Source organism: Trachemys scripta, chromosome 7 (assembly GCF_013100865.1).
Source record: "Trachemys scripta elegans isolate TJP31775 chromosome 7, CAS_Tse_1.0, whole genome shotgun sequence".
NCBI lineage: Eukaryota > Metazoa > Chordata > Testudines > Emydidae > Trachemys > Trachemys scripta.
This window is the reverse complement of record NC_048304.1, coordinates 80,110,623-80,128,938: the sequence shown is the minus strand read 5'-3', so window position 1 is coordinate 80,128,938 and position 18,316 is coordinate 80,110,623. Positions and strand designations below refer to the sequence as shown.

The 18,316-nt window shown below is 41.0% G+C and overlaps 1 protein-coding gene across 1 annotated transcript in view; it reads left to right on the top strand.

Annotated features, from left to right (window-relative positions):
* Positions 1-4,912: 4,912 nt before the first annotated feature.
* LOC117880568 (ubiquitin-conjugating enzyme E2 variant 1-like) overlaps positions 4,913-18,316 on the top strand; it is a 190,151-nt gene continuing 176,747 nt past the window's right edge. The window contains exon 1 of the mRNA XM_034776852.1: positions 4,913-5,182. Coding sequence (XP_034632743.1) covers positions 4,913-5,182 — 270 coding nt within the window. The remainder of the gene's footprint in view (positions 5,183-18,316) is intronic.

The following is an 18,316-nucleotide window of genomic DNA, read 5'->3' as shown; positions in this document are numbered from 1 at the left end:
GACCTAGGAGTCACTGTCAACTCAGCGGGGCAATCAAACTCAGGTTCAGTAAGTGTGTATATAAATATTTATTGGGCCAAATTTTCACCAGTACATAGCACCACAAATAGGGCCAGATTTTCAAAAGAACTCGGGCTCTGGGGTTCAGGCCTAGACTGAAAATCTTAACCAGAACATATTGCTACTTGATATTCTAACTTTATTTTAACATTAGTTATAGCAATAAACTTTAGGTGAAACAAATGAGTTTTGAAACCATTATGGTCTTTCAGTAGTGCCAGATCATATTGATATGAGACATGTAATTTGTTTTGACTTTTCATTTCGAGATCAATCATTTCAAAAAGTCCATAAACATTATCCATGTTATGTTTTTCAGTTAATAATGAAAGACAGAGTGACAAACAATTACATCTAAAATCAAATAAAAAGGTTAAATATTATTTCTAAAGGCATCTGAATTCATTATGCAAATTAACTCATACATTAATGACAAAACAAATAAACAGTTTCAGTAATATGATATGACTTTGTACTTAGTCATTTCAACATCACTAGTTGAATAGAAGATAGGAAAGAGAATTCAGGTCATATAGGGATAACATGCATACATTGAAACGGTCCTTGATACACCCCCACGATGTTGGTGCTCTGAATCCATTTTAAGTGTCTATTCCATTGTCTTCATGAGGTTTAAGTCTGAAGAGAAAAGAGACCTTTTACAGACCTCAGTCTTTGGGCTCTCAATGTTTTCAATAGAGGAGTTTTAAACTTTAAGTTCACAGAAGAACCAGTCCTGTCCCTCCCACCCCCACCACACCACACCCCATAGATGCAGGTGGCCCTGGGATGAAAAAGAACCAACCTACTGTCCAAACATATGGTGAACAAGGATTTTGGGAGTCCTCAAGAATTCCATGATTTTCAGGGGGCCTCCGCATATCATGGGCAGGGCACATTGGGGAGGGAAAGAGAGGGGTTGATCTCTGACTAGGCAAGTGCATCAGATTCAGGGGCACCCCAGTGTACGCCAGTGCTGATAAAGAACTTGGGGATGAGGAGGGCCAGGGGAATCCGTGACTCTTGAAATCCAGTGACCAGTGAGCTCTTCCCATTCGAAGAGAGTACAGGATAACAGCTGAGCAGTGGCTCCAATGCCTCTTGGCAGCCTAAGGAGCAATATGCCTTCCCCTGAGCCCCTACATATTTCCCCAGTACTCAACAGGCTGTGACCAGAGGACGAGATACATGCCTAAATGCATACCTTAGATTGTCAGTAGTAGACCATCTTAACTTCTGCTTTGACTATGGCACAAACAAGGAGGACTGATGATGCTATATTAGATTGACAATTGCAAAATAGTCCATATCAGTAGCAACTGAAAGTTATCATCAACTGATGGTTCTTTGGTAGCCTATATGAAAAAAGTTTACTGCTGTCTGTCCAGTTGTCCATACTACAAAAGCCATAATCAGCCATCTACTAAAGCACAATGATGTGACAGTTTATGAAGGTTATATTGCTGCTCACTGTACTATACACCTCTTCTGTAAAGAAGCATAGCCCTGAAAATTGAAGTTATCAAACCAGAAGCTTTCACAAGCACTAAATTCACACACAAGTTTTAAACAAGTTCTATTCTATTCTACATAGATTCTCATAGTAAGCTTATCACCAACACACCACTTTTTTGGAGAGAAAAGTATGCATGTCTTCCTAGTCATAAAATTGTTTGACCTCTTAGGAAATGTCAGTGATGTAAAAGTGATCATATATTCGGTAAGGATTAAAAAAATAATGCCATCTCCTGAAAATATTCTCTCCAGCCCTTTAAGGATTTAGTGCATCTTATACAAGACTGCTTACAATGCCATATTTTCCAACCATAAAATATTTCTAGCTCAAAATATTTATGATTTTGAAATTAAGTTCCAGCTCTTTGTTTATTTAGCCATAGACTTTGTTAGTGATTGATTGCGCTGATGTCAAACACAACCTAACAGGAAGACTTTAAAATATTATGTTTAAAATTGTTAAATGGCTTCACAGAATTTGATGGCCAATATACATTAAAATGGTTTAAATTGTTCTTATATGGAAATAATTCACAGCAGCTGCTGAGTACTTTATCTGGACATCTTAAGCCCCTTTGATCAATTTTAACACAAATTACAGCAGTGAAGATTCCAACCTTAGCAGATCATTGCATTGTCTTGTAATTTTCTGTTCTCAATAGGTTCAAGATTATTTCTTCTCTGTAGTTTACATTTGTTTTTAATAGTTGATACTTTAAGGTTGCATCATGCACAGCGAACATATGAGAACCATATGTTCTATGGAAACTGCCTCAACAATACTACTTCTCTCCCCCCCCTTTTAAATTGCACTGTATATTTTAGAATGAGACCCATGTTTGTCCCAAAACCCCAATCCTGCATGCTTACCCAAATCAATTCAATTCAGTGGGTATTTTGGGTGTGCAAGAAGTGCAGGGTTGGGACCTTTATTTTGTAAGTAGTGAGAGGGTGTTATTGAATTCTCCAGGATGACATTTAAACACGTGGATCACATTTCCCAAAGCAACTGGAAAACCATGGAATCTCTATCAAAGTGGGAAGCTCATCCCTGGACTCTGATTTTAAGCCTCATTTGTGATAGTTTTCATGACAAAATTCTCCTATTAGTTAAAAATTGGTCAGTCACTTAAATTAAAAAGATTTGATTCTTTCAAAACAGGAATTATACTGTGAATTATTCTAAATACATTCTTGAGTGAATAATGTTCTGATATAGAAGAGAAACATTTTGCAATATAAAAAGAATAATGTATGCAATAGTAACTGAAATCAGGCTCCAGCTACTTAGATCAGATCACAATACGCATGCAAATGTCCCCATTAAAGTCATTGGTGGTCCTCCGTGAGTAAGGACTTCAGGATTGGCCCATAAAAATTTTGGTTACTTTAGGGTGTCAATGGCCAGATGTTAAAAGAAATCACAGATAAATGGAGAAATTATGGGACGATCATAAAGGTCCAATCATACAAGGCTTTAGCCCATGGGGCTTCCATTGACATCAACGGGAGTTCCACAAATGTAGGGCTTGCACAAGCACACTCTAAGGTGGTTCTAAGGAGATAGAACAAATCCCTGATTTATTATGACAGTTGGACTGACCAGCAGATTTAAAAAAAAAAATGTTTTACACCACTGCTGCTTTTTGTTGTAATTGCCATGTCAATGGGCAAGGATGTCACATTTAGTTTTTGGGGTTTTTTTAAATCCTTCTAGTTCCAAGACTCCTTTTCCATAAATAAAACCAACCACATCTTTAAGGATAAAGCCTTACATGGCTATTAACCAGAGGTTTTTTTCTTTGAAAGATAGATCAATCTAAGGAAACATGAATGCCCAATCCTCTAATTATTTCTTTATAATTTGTTTAATTAATTGTGTCCAATTGTTATCCAAAACAGAAAGGAGAGGTTACTCACCTTGGCAGAAATGGAGTTTTTCAAGGAGGTGTCTCTCCCGCCCCGCCCCATGGGTGCTTCACTTTAGGTGTGCACATGCCCCTGAAACTTTAACTGGAGATGTTTTTGGTCACAGAACTTGTTCTGCCCGCACACGAGCCCTACACATCCTTATGCCCCATACAGAGGATCTATAGGGCTGCACAGGCAAATTACCCTCAGTTCCTTCTCTACTGCAAAGCCCACAGAGGCTGCTGTGAAGCAGAGGGGAGGAGGAGGGCTCGTAGTGGTAGTAGGAACACATCTTGAAGATCTCCAGTTATTGCACAAGGTGAGTAACCTCTCCTTTGAGTAGCATCCCAATGGATGCCTCACTTTAGGCAGCTCCATAGCATTAACCCTTTAAGGAGGTGAAAATTTTGGAACAGGGTCCATTACTGAAGGAAGAACTGTGTTGCCTGCTGCTGTCTCTGATCTTTCAGTGTGAATTAGGGCATAGTGGTCAGAAAACGTGTGCACCACAGATCATGTTGCAGCCCTGCAGATTTCAGCAATCAAAATGACTGAGTAGAGCTACAGATGTAGTTTGTGATCTAGGAGAGTGTGAAGTCATTCTTAGGGGATGTAACCCCAGAGAAACCATAGCAGGCAACAATACATCCAGAGAGCCATTTAGAAAATCTGAGTGGAGATATATTTCTGGAATTCCTATCTGCAACAGAAACTAAGTCTAGGGATTTTCCTGAATGGCCTAGTCCTGTCCAAGAAAAAGGCTAATGCCCTCTTAACATCTAATGTTTGAAAAGCAGACTCTTGTGTAAACTGATGCAGCGCAGACAGAAAAAATGGAAGATGAATAGTTTGGTTGCTATGAAATTGAGAGGATACCTTAGATAAAAGCTTTGGATGAGGAAGGTGTGTGCAATATGTCCATGAGCTTGTGATGGGAATCCAGGACTTCTTCCAGGAGAATTTCCACATTGTCAGTGACCTGCTTCATCAGGTCCTGGAATTGTCTAAAGTCATGAGCTAATGATGGTAGCTGTGGCATGACTGTCTCATCCGGTGATGATGATGAGATGGTTTGAGAAAGTGGTAACTGTGTCAGCCTTTGTATCCTGCTCCTCAGAAGGTCTCCTCAGGCTCAGAGTGGGGAGGACAGATGGACAGTATAGGGCAGCAAGGTCTTCTGTGTTCCCTGTGGGACTGAATTGAAGAAGACCATAAGGCTTGGGGGGGGGGGAAATGATCTAATGCTGGCCATGCCTAGTGTTGGGAAGCAGGGTTCTTGTGTCCTGCCTCTGTTGTATCAGCAATGGGGACCAATATCTCCTGGAATAAACTGGAGATCCTTAAACAGAAATTTCCAAGTTTGAGTCAGAATGCTCCTCCCCACTCTGTATCAGAGGTGACAACCCCTCCTCTTGGATAGTCAAAGATGGAGAAGAGGAAGGTCTCCCAGAAACATGAGCAGTCAATGATCCAGCTGACTTCAGCTGAGAGGAGTCCAGAGGTTGCAAGGAGAATAGACTCAGGCTCATCAAGTCTTTCCGATACCAGAAGCACCACAGCACCCAGTAACAGAATCAATGCTGTTGCAGAAGCCATTGTGATAGGCACTGATGTTAGTACCAAGGGGGTCAAGGATTCCATTGAAGCTGGTCTCTTGGTAGCAGAAGTCATTGATACTGAGACCTTTACCACTGAGGTAAGGACTTAATTGACATCTTAAGGTGTTCCATGGTATCCAAAGTCCTTGGAGCCTCACTAGCACTCCTATCAGGGCCTTCATTTGAGGTCTCAGATGACCAGGTCTTTGATAAGGAATTCTGTTTTGCTACTCCTATTCCCTTCTGTAAGCTTGGAGTGGGAAGCTCTCTGTACCAGCAGTGTGGTTACTAGTACCTCGGTCAAGGAGTGTGTTGTTGGAGACTGGAGTTTTAGTTCCGACTTCTCTTTGGAACTCAGAGACCATGATCTCAATGAGAATGGGGCACTGACAGACCTGAAGGGTCTCTGTACAGGGGGTCTGTACCCAGATCCAAAGCCAGTTTAAGGTTTGCTCCATCATTAATAATCAAGACTTAATTTCCCTGTTTTTACCTTAAAAGAAGAGCAGATTTTACACTTGTTTGGCACATGAGAGTCTCACAAGCAATGAATGCAGTAGGAGCATCCATCAATAACAGGGGTTGCTTCTCAACAAGAGAGGCACCTTTTAAATTCTGGTGCATCCAGAATCCCCAAAAGAAGAAAAATTTGTTCAAGCCCCTCAACAGGGGGAAAAAGAAAAAAAAAACCTAATTTTTTTGAAAGAAAAGAAATGGGAAACAAACATTCCAACTATAAGGTACTAAATCTGTTACTCCTAAGAACTAACCATCAAACCAAAACACTTAAAAGAGAGAAACAGGTACACAGCACACAGGCACACGCTAGACTCCATCTCTGGCCAAAGGCAGATGAGAAGGAACTGAGGGCAGTTTGCTTATGCAGCCCTATATAGCCTCCATAGGGGGCAAGATGATGTGAAGGTTGCGTGTGTGGGCAGAATGGGCATGACTAACAGAAATCTCCCATCAAAGGCACTGAGGCATGTGCACCTAAAAGTGGAGCACCCATAGGGACGCTACTCGAAAAATGGATAAACGACAGACATTTCATGCACTTAATTGCTGTGACTTTTTCTCCCTTGGAACTTAAGATCATTTTCTAGGGGTTTTTTTTGTTTGTTTGTTTGTTTGTTTTTTGTATTTTTTTTTTTTTGGTAGATTTATTCTGTGAAGTAGAATCTAGTTTTGAAAAAAACAAAGTTCATGCACACAGCTCAAGATGAAAATTCAGTTCCTTAAGTGACAAATCTTAAACTGTCTGATAAAAGAATGAAACAGCACCCAGCAAAAGGCCAAAGCAAAGTATAAAAATGAAACATTTTGCACTTATAGAGTAAAAAAATCACCACTGTGTCCTTCATTTGCATGTGTATATATCAGAGCAAAGGCAAATATTCAAATCAATTATGGTATCTGACGACCTTTGACCACAGTAAGCTGGAAAAGCTTTTCATAAGCAAGCACTGTTGGAGGGATACTCAAACATATGTTGTTTTCCTTCCCAATCTTGTTTCTTCTCTTTCCTATTCTTCTTCTGTTTTGCTCGTGTCTAATAAGAATTTGGCTTAAGCAGCCAAGTCTGCATATTTTATAACACTGCTGTAAGTCTGTGACCAGAAGGAAGCAGTTAAAAGCAATGCCCTAAACAGCCCCATGCTGGTACAAGTTTGCCAGGTCTTGGAGTGGCTGATAGGCACAGCACACAGTCTTATTTTCTTCCAGCTGTGAGCTACAAGTGAAAGTCAACCCTAGATACTGAAGCTGATTTTCCATCTTTGCTGTTCTGTTCTCTTCCTTCTACTGTGTGTTTTGCTTGTTTTGTCATCTTGGAAACAGCATTAGACTAACAAGAACTGCAAGAATCACTCCAGCCCATCTCAAGTAACCTCTTCTATGTTTCCCCCAAAAAGGACAGTTAATCATCTTTAATACTATCCGAAGACCAGACACGAGTGTTTTTCCTTCTGAAGACTCTCTCCAGGGAAAGGGAATCAGGAATGTTCTTCAGATTAAAGCCTCTTAATACTTTACAGTGCAGATGCTTTAACTATTTCTGTATCTCTAATAAGAGGTTAAAAGGATATTTAATGGGGTGTTTACCATGGTACGAAGCAGAACCCCCATACCAACCCTTGTATACCAAACCCTGAACCTTGTTTAAAACTGTTTAAACATTGGACAGTGACTGAGTTATGTTACACCTTTAATTCTTTGGGTCCTATGTTCCATCTAAATTAATACATTTTCTAGCTCTGGGAATATCTGGTCTCTGCAGGAGAGTCATGAGACTCGGGGGGTGGGGGGGAAATACTTACAAGTGCATAAATTAATTTATATGAAAATCTGAAACAGTTTTGAGTGAAAGTTTTGGAGTACCTCTGTCCTTAGTGAATACTGCATATGGGAAGAACTTCATTCTACAAGCCAAAGTAATCACTACTAAAAAATGAAGTTTATGGAGTAACAAACATGATGACATAGGTTCAAAAGGACGGTCCATTAATGCCAGAAGCACCACATTCAAATCCCATGTCAAAAAAGATTCCTTAACTGGTGGACATGTGCATCAGTCCTTTCAGGACTCTTCATACATTGGGGTATGAAAAAGTAGACCACCACCCAATTTGTGGATGAAACATGATTATGACCAAATACATCTTGATAGAACTCATTGAAAATCCTGAGCGTCACAGATATAACAAGTAGTCCAAAATAAAAGAAATCAAAGATTCCATGGGTTGAATATGTCTGGATTGCACACATGGAAAAAACCCTTCCATTTAGCTTACTATGTTAGCCTTCTATAGCCCTTTCTCCTCTGATTCAATGCCTTTTGAACTGCCTTCAAACAGCTTCTAGCAATAGAATTTAACCAGATAGTTTCCATGCTGTAAGATGCAGGGATCAGAGGTCCAGCTGTTGCACTAGACCATGATTCTGTGAAAGGAATGTCTGGAAGTCGAAAGGATGGACAGATTGACAGGTGCATCAAGAAAACTCTAGAAGAGCTTTTACTGTCATGAGACAAGGATGCAGACACATAGAAGTCCTCCAAAGGTAGTACAGATCTCTAGACCCCCAGTCTGAGAAATAGATAATAGTATCACAGATGATGGTTGGAGAGAAATCTTAGTTATCGGTATCTTTGTTGCTATTATTGGAAGGGACTTGGATCCCATAATTCTTGGAGAAATGTCCACAGATGTTGTAGCGGTAATAGTTGTGTGGAGAGAAGAATCAGTACTGAGGAGTTCTGTGCCATAGGGTGCAGTACCAATGCAGACGTTTCATAGATGGGACCTTATTAGAGTGCAGTACCAAGGAATCTGTAGCAGACAGTATTGATACCATCAGCACTAGGAAGAGGCTTTGGTCACTACTGACTGACAACACAGTACTGAAGTAGAAACACAGGATTCCATGATCAGTGAAGACTCTCAGTGTCAATCCAATTTGGAAAGAGCAGACTTGGAGATATCAGATGAGTGGAGAGTCTTAGACCTCGATGGGGATTGCAGCTGAGCACCATTTAAAGATCTCTCCTCCTTTTTACTTCAGTCCGCAGGAGTCACTGACTGATCAGGGGAGGATTGAAGAGACAGATCAGTATGTTTGAGAAGCACAATGTCTCTTTGAGCCAGAAGACCTGTGAGCTCCTGGAGTAGCAAGTCTGGTACCCAGACCACTGGCAGAAATCAGTTTTGGAGAAGACAACTGCTTTTGAGGAGGGACCTCAGAGTTGGAGACCGTCCTAATTGATCTTTCATCAAAACCATTTTCTATTGAACATTACAAGCTTTCTGAAAATGATTTGCAGATTCAACATTTGTCTGGGACATGTGACTTCCCATGACAAAAGAGGCATTAAGTATCCCCGTCGTTCACAGGCATAGCTGTCTCACAGTCAGGGCAGATCTTAAACCTTGGAGACAGTCTCAGCTGTGACAAAGTTCCTCCTCTATCTTGGTGGGTCCTGCACTTATTGGCGGATTTTCTTGCCTCAGAGATTCACCATGTAGGTTGGGGAACAGCCCAGAGACCTTCCCCTCTGGAAGAACTCACAGTCCAGGTCAATTGGGAGGTTTGGGGGGAACCCGGGCCCACCCTCTACTCCGGGTTCCAGCCCAGGGCCCTGTGGACTGCAGCTGTCTATAGTGCCTCCTGTAACAGCTGCATGACAGCTACAACTCCCTGGGCTCCTTCCCCATGGCCTCCTCCAAACACCTTCCTTATTCTCACCACAGGACCTTCCTCCTGGTGTCTGATGACACTTGTGCTCCTCAGTCCTCCAGCAGCACACCCTCTCACTCCTTGCGCCTCTTGCTCCCAGCTCCTCACAGTCGCACCACAAACTGAAGTGAGCTCCTTTTAAAACCCAGGTGCCCTGATTAGCCTGCTTTAATTGATTCTAGCAGCTTCTTCTTAATTGGCTCCTGGTGTCCTAATTAGCCTGCCTGCCTTAACTGGTTCTAGCAGGTTCCTGATTACTCTAGTGCAGCCCCTGCTCTGGTCACTCAGGAAACAGAAAACTACTCATCCAGTGACCAGTTTATTTGCCCTCTACCAGACTCCTGTACCCCACTAGTCTGGGTCTGTCACACAGCCATGAGAATTGCACCTCAGTACAGAGGACAGACCTCACACAAATAAGACAGCTTTCTCTCTTTTTGCACCAATGGGCACTGAATGAAGTTTATAAACTATGAAGTACAGTGTAACAGGGTCTTTGCAGGGCCCTCCTGCCTTCTGACCCCACTGGGCTGAGAAAGTCACACAGAGACCTTTGTGCAGTGCTCACCTGGTGCTTTTATTTACAGGTTGTGTTCCCACCACCTTTCCACCATACACATAGTCCCCTTATTATAGTCCACCAGTAGGAGAGGGGGCAAGTGATCGCTTTCTGCTTCCCCTCACTGCCTTTCCTCTAGTGCAGCTTCCCTCTTTCCAGCTCCTCCTTCCCCCAGCCTGATGAGGCAGCAGCTGTTCCAGCTTCCCCAATCAGGGCCAGGTGATCTACCCAACTCCAATTCACCTCTCCTAAATGAAGCTGGAGTGACAGAGGGTTGGCTAAGCAGTTTTCTGCTTAGCACCCTGTCACACGCTTCCCCCCTTTTTCTGAACCACCCTTCTTCCCCCTTCTAACGGGTGGGATCCTACTGGGGAGTCCTTCATCTTTTGGGTGACCTGCTGGGAGTTCCTTGCAGGGTTCAGCCATCCCCCATCTGCAGCAAGTACATGTAATCATTTCAGGGTAGTTCAAAATGTCTGTCATATTCCCCATCAAAATACTTTTCAAATGGTTTTGCACAAGAACCGGGTAGCAGTGTATTTTTCATCTCTCTCGAAGCCACAGTGAAAAGGGATACTCACACTTTTCTACTACTGATAATTTTATCTTCAAAATTGGCTCTGTACATTGGCCAGCTTTAAAAAAACAAAAATAAAAAAAACTAACGCCCCCCCCTCCTCTTTCACCGAGTGGTGCTGGAACACTTTTTATAGTACGGGTGCTGTGCCCCCCATTACTGCTGTCCGTGCCCCCTAGACCTGGGGCCGGGAGCAGAACCCCACATAAAACCTGGGGGTGCTGCAGCACCCCCCACATCTCCTAGTTCCCATCCCTATACTTTCACCCAAGTCATATGCACAAACTCTTGCAGAAATGAAAAAGCTGTACCTTGTTGCAATATCAGATTTCTGAAATGACTCTCAAAAGGCTTCATTAATATTAATTAACTTTTAATAAGTTCCCAGTTTTCTGAGAACAGTGTATGAACCAGCAATTCTGTCAGAACCTAATCACCCACAGCCAACTGTTGCTTCCAAGACCTTAATAATTTGTTGCACATTACAACTTGCGAACACAACTCAGAAATAATTTCATCATACAATGCAAGGCATGTTTCAATATTTGCCAGCTGCATTTGATCCTTTCAGAACATTATTTGTATTACAGTGAATATGGCGTTTACTTTCTGTTATTTGTAATTTTGAAGCTGCGCCAAGGTATTGCTTAGTTATTGCTATTAACATTTATAACGTGGTAGAGCCTAAAAGCTCATAGACTGGGCCTGATTCCACTAGACATTGCATGCACATTTGTCCCTTTTAAAGGTAGTGTTATAGTTCTGTTAGTACCCCTCAGGAGTATAGACCTTAGCAAGCTTTTCCTTGAGAGCTCTGTAATTCTGTATATTAGTTTCCACAGTAAAGTAAGTAGCTGATGCGATTTTAATGACTCTTTTGCATTCATAACTAAAGTTGTTTTTTTTCCTTTCTCCTTTTGTACAAAATTGCCCTACCTTCCACAGACAGGCCTCTCTAGATTGCATCTCCCCAGCAGAATTCTAATCTAACATTTATGTCTCTGACATAATGGTCTCCACTCCACTCTACAATCTGTGAAAATCTGAAAAACAATCCTAACAAGACTAGGGATAATTTTAAAACCATAATCCAGAATCTCCCATTTCAAAACCTGGATGACCATATCATTTATACTTCTCTCCGCAAACACATGCTCCCAGAGGAAAACATATGTTTTTGTTGTCTGTATTTAGAAAGCTAGTGATCACTACCACAATCTCAATACTCACTACTGCACATCATTAATTTCACCTATGGAGTCTAAAATGGCATGTTAGTGTTACATTCTTTAGCCTTTTCAAATGAATCCCAAATGATAAATTATCTAAGGGAGGTATAATTTGGATATAATTTTTGACTGTGAGCAAGGGACACATCAGAAATTTATTGCATATATCCATGTACCATATCCCTCTAGCTGCCAACTTACCATGTTTGTCACCTCAAAAAGTACAATCTCCAGAGAGCATACAAGAAAAGATGCAACAATATTCGTAATTCAGAACTCCCAGGAGTGTAATCCCTCCTTAGGTCCAGCTGCTGCTTTTGGTAGCAAGAGACAGGAACCTTGCCAATATGATTTTCGGAAAAGGGAGAGGTTCAAGAACAGTTGCATTTGGAAAGACAGACAGGGTAGAAAACCATGAATAAATTTTGAATAGTTTCAATGATGATTGAGCACAAATCCTGCCTGTTGATGCCTAGAACTTCTGTTGAGGTTCACTTAACACTAATTTGCAATTCATTCTAGAGGCAAAGACTAATATTTTAAGAGGATCATGCCCCACTTATTCAGTACACAAACTGAATGGTGTGCAGTGAATGAGGCAAGGGTCCATTAACTGAGTAAGTATGGAAATACTGAACAATTACATCAGTCACCACACACCATCCAACTTAGACTCAGATTCTGTGGAAATGATGGCATGGGATTCTGTATGCACAAAGGGCAGTTTTAAAAATGAACAGGCAATCTCAACTTCGGCATTTCCTGACTTAAACGCAACACATGCTTGTTTACATTTATGTTTAGGACTAGCCTACGTTGTTATGAATTCTTTCATAGGTAGTAGTATCCCCATATAAAAAGATCAAAACTTCGTATCTAATTTAACTATGAGCATAAATAGCAACAACCACTAATGGGAGAAAAATAACTGATGCCTAATGTCAGAACCATACAAATAGGATTGTTGCATTGTAGCATGAACATTAGTCATTTTGATTGATCTGCTTACTTCAGAGATGATGCTTGGATGATAACTTTGACAGTGCTAAGGAAATATACTTTAACCATTATTTTTGTTTAGAGTTGTTTAAGGAGCTGCAAAAGAAAAAAGCTTGCATGCTGAAAAGGCTTCACTGTGTTCAATATTCCAATTGAGCTAGCCAGGCATAAATGCAAATGCATTCATCCATAAGAGACCTCTATATCAGTATAATATGAGACCCTTTCTCATACCTCTTAAGTAGCCTGAATTTCCTGACATTAAATATTTGAAATTGTTTTGGTTTTGTCCTACAACATTCCTAAGAAGTTCCACACAATTTCCTCCACTGCTGTCATCCCTCATGCATACCTCCACCACCACCATGTGGCTGACTCCTCGGATAGGTGCACCTCTCTCCCATGGACTGTCTGCAAAACCAGCTAAGGATGTTTCTCTACTTGCCTGAAGGGCTGGCAGAACTCAGGCACTGTGAATGGCATGAATTAACCCTCCAACAGCTCCCCTTATTCGTGTTCTTCCCTTGTCACCATGGGGCCCAGTCCTGCTCTTTGTTTCATCAGCAAAGAGTGAAGCTAAACCCCGGTTAAGTTGAACAAGCAGAACTTTATTAAACCCTGTGGACTGCTCCGTGCACATGGCTGAGTTGTTTTCAGCCTAATTCCAGCTATTCCCTTGGGTGTTGTCTCAATAAACAGCCCCTACAGGAACATGGACCCTCTGATTCCAGTTCCACTGATCGTGGTACACTATTTTCCCACAGCTCTACACAACTGTGTTTTTTTCCCCTCTCATAGAGGCTGGCAAATAAGTAAGGGATGCTTGTTGGATGCCAATGCAGTGACTGGAGAAAGGCATAGAATGAAGAACACTGGCAGGCACAACTGGGAAAAATGATATTTCACAAGTGGTGTCTCATTTCAGGGTCATTGTCCTTAATATCCCTTAATATTCAACTTCTGCTTTAGATCAAACAGCAACTGCTTAAAAATTTAATTTAGATTAAGGCACCAAAAGAACTATTGCAAAAAATTAACATAAAAATTAGCTAAAGCAAGAAGGCTGCAAAGCTATACAGTGCCACAAGCAATGCATCTTGAAGATTACTCATGCAAGTAATACCATTGTCAACAAAGAGGACATGATTTGGACAGTGGCCTCTAATCAGTGAATAGCACAATCTAACATGCAAATTCCAAATAAATTTGGACTTGATCCTATACCCACTGAAGTTAGTGGGAGCTTAGCTATTAGGCTACAATGGGAGCAAGACTGAGACCTTAGTCTTTAAAAGTTTGTGATTTACATTAATTATTGAAATTCAGAACAGGAGAAATAATCCAAAACATTAAATACAGAAATCCATGTGCTTATTTTAACTGAGCACATTTACCCGAGCGCACACATGAGATTTGTCCATTCTTCAGAATGACAGAGACAATATCATGTCTGAACTTCATTGAGATCAGGGTTGTTTTCCCCTACTATTGCTGGCAGAATTTCATCATCTTCTCTCTGGGGCCTTACAGGCCTTACAGCCCCAGAGTAAAACAGTGCCCATAGGAAGTCCCAGCTCCCTTGGGAGCGTGGCTGGGGATGCTGGTTGTCCACAGTCATGTTCTGATTGGCTGGCTGGGTTTTGCTGATGTTTTACCTCTGCACCAACTCACAAGAGGCAATTTTACAAAATAGAGATACACCACTCCCAACTGGGAGTTGGTTTTTTTTTTTTTTTTACTGATTTAAAAACCTCAGTTGAAGCTGTACTTTCCCTTCCATATCCACCTCTATCTCCCTCCTTCTGTTCAACTGCCTGAGGAACTCAAGTACAATTCACTGTAAATGGTGTGTGGTTTTAGAAGGAAGGAATGAGGTTAATTAAAAACACATAGTAAAACTAACTGTTTTATAGCACTTCAGTTCCTGGTGAGGACAAGGAAGGGCCCTTGCCACAAACCTTCAATATTGACTTAAAATGGGTTCTTTTAAACATTAATATTTTCCTGTAAGGAGAGAAAAACATTTTCAGTCAAGACTTATGTTGTATGATTGTATAATCCCTTATTTTGATGCATTACAAAGTGAGCATTACAAAGCTGCGTGTGTACCTGTCTATTTGATAAGTTGAAGAGCCAACGTGATAAATTTTATCATGCACCTTCAATCACCTCGTATTGCTTCTGCCCATTAATCTATCTTTCTAGAAAATATTCGAACATTGCTATTGTCCTGGCGACCCCTAAGACTTTTGTGACTAAGAAGGGAACTTCCCTGCTGCTCTGAAATAGCACAGATTTCTTAGTACTAAAAGCCCCTGCCATAATACACTTTAAAGTTTTGACTTTTTTAGAGGTAGAGAAAAGCCATTTTAGGTCATCACAACACAGGATACTGTGGTATGGTATGGTATGTTTTCTGAGCACTCAATTAGGATAATCTGCATGACTCACATATGGACTTCATCGCATGTGATTAATATACTCACCACAAATTCATACCAACAAAACCTCTATACGACACCATCCCCTCTATATACATAGACATTTGCACAGTATGACACATGAAAAACAAATGCCAACTTTTCATTTTAATTGTAGTTTGTTATGCCATTCCCATTTTTAAATGATAAAGTCACATATGTTTATATTCAATGTAAGCTCCAAATCTACAGCCGTGCACACAACTTAAGTACCAAGATGGCATCATTCTATTCTGTAGCAGAGCAGAAATCCATCACAACCCCTCCCCTCTTCTCCACCCCAGCTGGAAAATAGCTGCAGACAGCTGGCACGAACCCTGCCCCTCCAATAGCCTGTATTGGTCCCCTCGCTGCACGCCAGAGTCTAGTGTGCCATCTCCAAAATCATAGCCATGTTATGCATGGAATGTACACCCACAGTGGGGCTCCCTAGTATCAGATACCACACCAGTCCCACTAGGAAGGGAGTCTCTGCAGCAGCAAAGAAAGGGGGGAAATCTTGCCCCAGAGAAGCATTGCCAGAAAAAAAAAAAATTGAGTCCCAGTTTTCAAGACAACGAATCAGACTGACAGAAAGAGAGGAGAGGCAAAAGTTAAACAACAAATGCCAAGGTCAGCTTTGTTTTGATGGAGAAGTGATCATTACATGTATTTTAGAAGTATATTTCGTTTGATTTATCTATTTGTTCTTTTTTAATGGATTTGGCATGCCTGATTCTAAAACAGACCTAGAACACTGTTGGGCATTTGTAAGCTACAGTAAAGGTTTGGGGAAACAGTTATTTGTTTGTGTTTAAATTTTCCTCCCTGGGAATGAAGGTTCAGATGAGTCAGGATGGAACCCCGAGAGTTAAGAGGTGTTATCCCTGACAGCATCTAGCTTGGTACTTGATTTTTCTAGCTTTGGATTGCAACTGAGTTGACCATTATGCATTTGTGTGTGTCCTTGATAAAAGCTCATTGAGCCAGCACATTGGACTGATCGTTTTTCCTGCTGTCTTCTTAAATGTAGTTTGAAATGACCAGTAAGTGATTTAGTTCTTTCAATCAAGATGGCTGAAATTGCCAGTATTTGGAGCACTTGATAATCTGATGCTTTTGTGAACATGCCTGTTCTCGTGGGAATCTTTTTTATCCTTCGCACCCACTGAAGGTTATAGTATCTATGGGATGTTTTGGTTTGATATGTAACCCTTCTGTTTCCAGTAACCTTTCTCACACTCACTTAAATCCTGAAACTTGGATAATAAATGTTGTTTTCATAAGAGATATATCTCAGTGCTGTGATATTATACAAGAAGCTGATCCTCAACTGCATCATAAAAGCTGATATGAACACTGTGTCCTTGGACACAGCAGACCAGGTATTACTGTGAGTGTTCAGTGGATAAGGGTCTGGACACTACAGGGGAATGCTTCAAATGGCACTTGGAGTCTGCGGTGCACCTATTGCTAACCTGTTAGGCAAAAAGTAAGGGCTGACATAGCCCTGAGGAGATTGGGTGGAAGTGAGTGAGTTGACGCCAAGTTAAGCTCAACCAAGACTCGCTTTCCCTGGAGTCGGGGGGGGGAGTAACAAGGTTACTCAGTCCTGGGTACCCCAAGAACCATCATACTTGTCTATTATCACGCTCTCCCCCATCCCTCCACCCCATCATTGCTAGGTTTGACACTTGGTTTATGTCTCTCAGTCCTGTCTCTGTGCCAATCTATATCCCCCTAAAATTCACTTCTGCCTTGTCATCTATGAAAAGTGAGTACAGCACCTCCTACTGCCACAAAGTAAGAGGTTGACATAATTCACACTTGGTATGCAGTCCATATTTGGACTCCTCCTCCAAATTCCAAACCCACATTCTGAGGATGTAGCACTTAACTGAAGCTCTGGTGATGCTGTAGAGCAAAGTGCTTTGGTGCAGACTGAACAAAGTGTTAAAATTATCTTTATATTGTTAAAACCGGTATTAAAGCAGGCTGGTCCTTTCTTACAGCCTTGTGCCTCTGGGATCTTATAGTGACAGTAAGTGAACAGTTTCAAAACAAAAGATTTTTTAAAAAAATGTACTAATATGGCTGTCATCATTACTAGACTCAGAATGAAGTGCCAAATGCAATATAATTATAATCAGAAATGGCCTCAAGCCACAAAGTTTGACTTCCAAGTGTCTTCCAAAGTTCAGAGTTGCTCAACTCTGAAATTGCAGTTTGGGTACATTATTTTTGTTTCTCCCCCGCCAATATATAGCAGATCACTGGACTTTGCAGGTTAATTTCTCCTTTGAGAAGAAATTGGTGACATGGGGTCTGGGCATTGTCTTATTGTAATTTGTTAATTGATACTATCTACACCAGTCCTTTAACAGAAGTGGTCACAATCGGCATACAGGCAATGTCCTTTTCAGGGAATCTCAGACAAAACACTAATGCCGAGTTCCCAGTGAGCAATTCTACCTCAAGAATTCACTGTACTTTAAGGGATTAAAACAGATAGCAAACTCTCCTGCTGCTTGCAACAACTTTCTAAAGAGAAAAACAAAAATCACAAAACAGAGTGTTTCCTCAAAGACTTAATGGTTGCATCCAACAAAGAGAACTTGTCAAACGGTCACACAGTGCAATTTGGTGACTCCGACTATATCATCAATCATCATCTTAGACTTATATTACATTAGCTCTCAAATTCTGATGGACTCCCACATGTGCAAGGTGCTGTGCAAACACATATGAAGATATTTACCTGCCCCATAGAGTCTACATTTCAAGTTCTAAAACATTTCAGTTTCTTCTGGATGAAGGGGCTTCTTTTCTCTCAGATGACAGGACTGAGCAAACTGGGGACAGTTTAAGCAAGCCCTGCCCATGTTTCAAATAATTATTCCTTTGTCTCTAGTTCAACAATTTTGTCTCAGATTCCAGGCCTCTGCTAAAATGAAGCAGGAGAGAGTACAAACTAAAACAAATGCCGTCAGTCACCATGCAAGTTAAAGACCCCACTCCCAAACCCACACATATTTAGGGGCTTTTTATGCTCTCCTTTCCCTCTATTCTCCATTTTAATACGTGTCTATGTCAATGCCCACTTTATAATGTGGAACAAAATAATGACTGTTCTCATTGAAATATAAAAAGGAAATGTTTTCTAGACAAAGGAATAC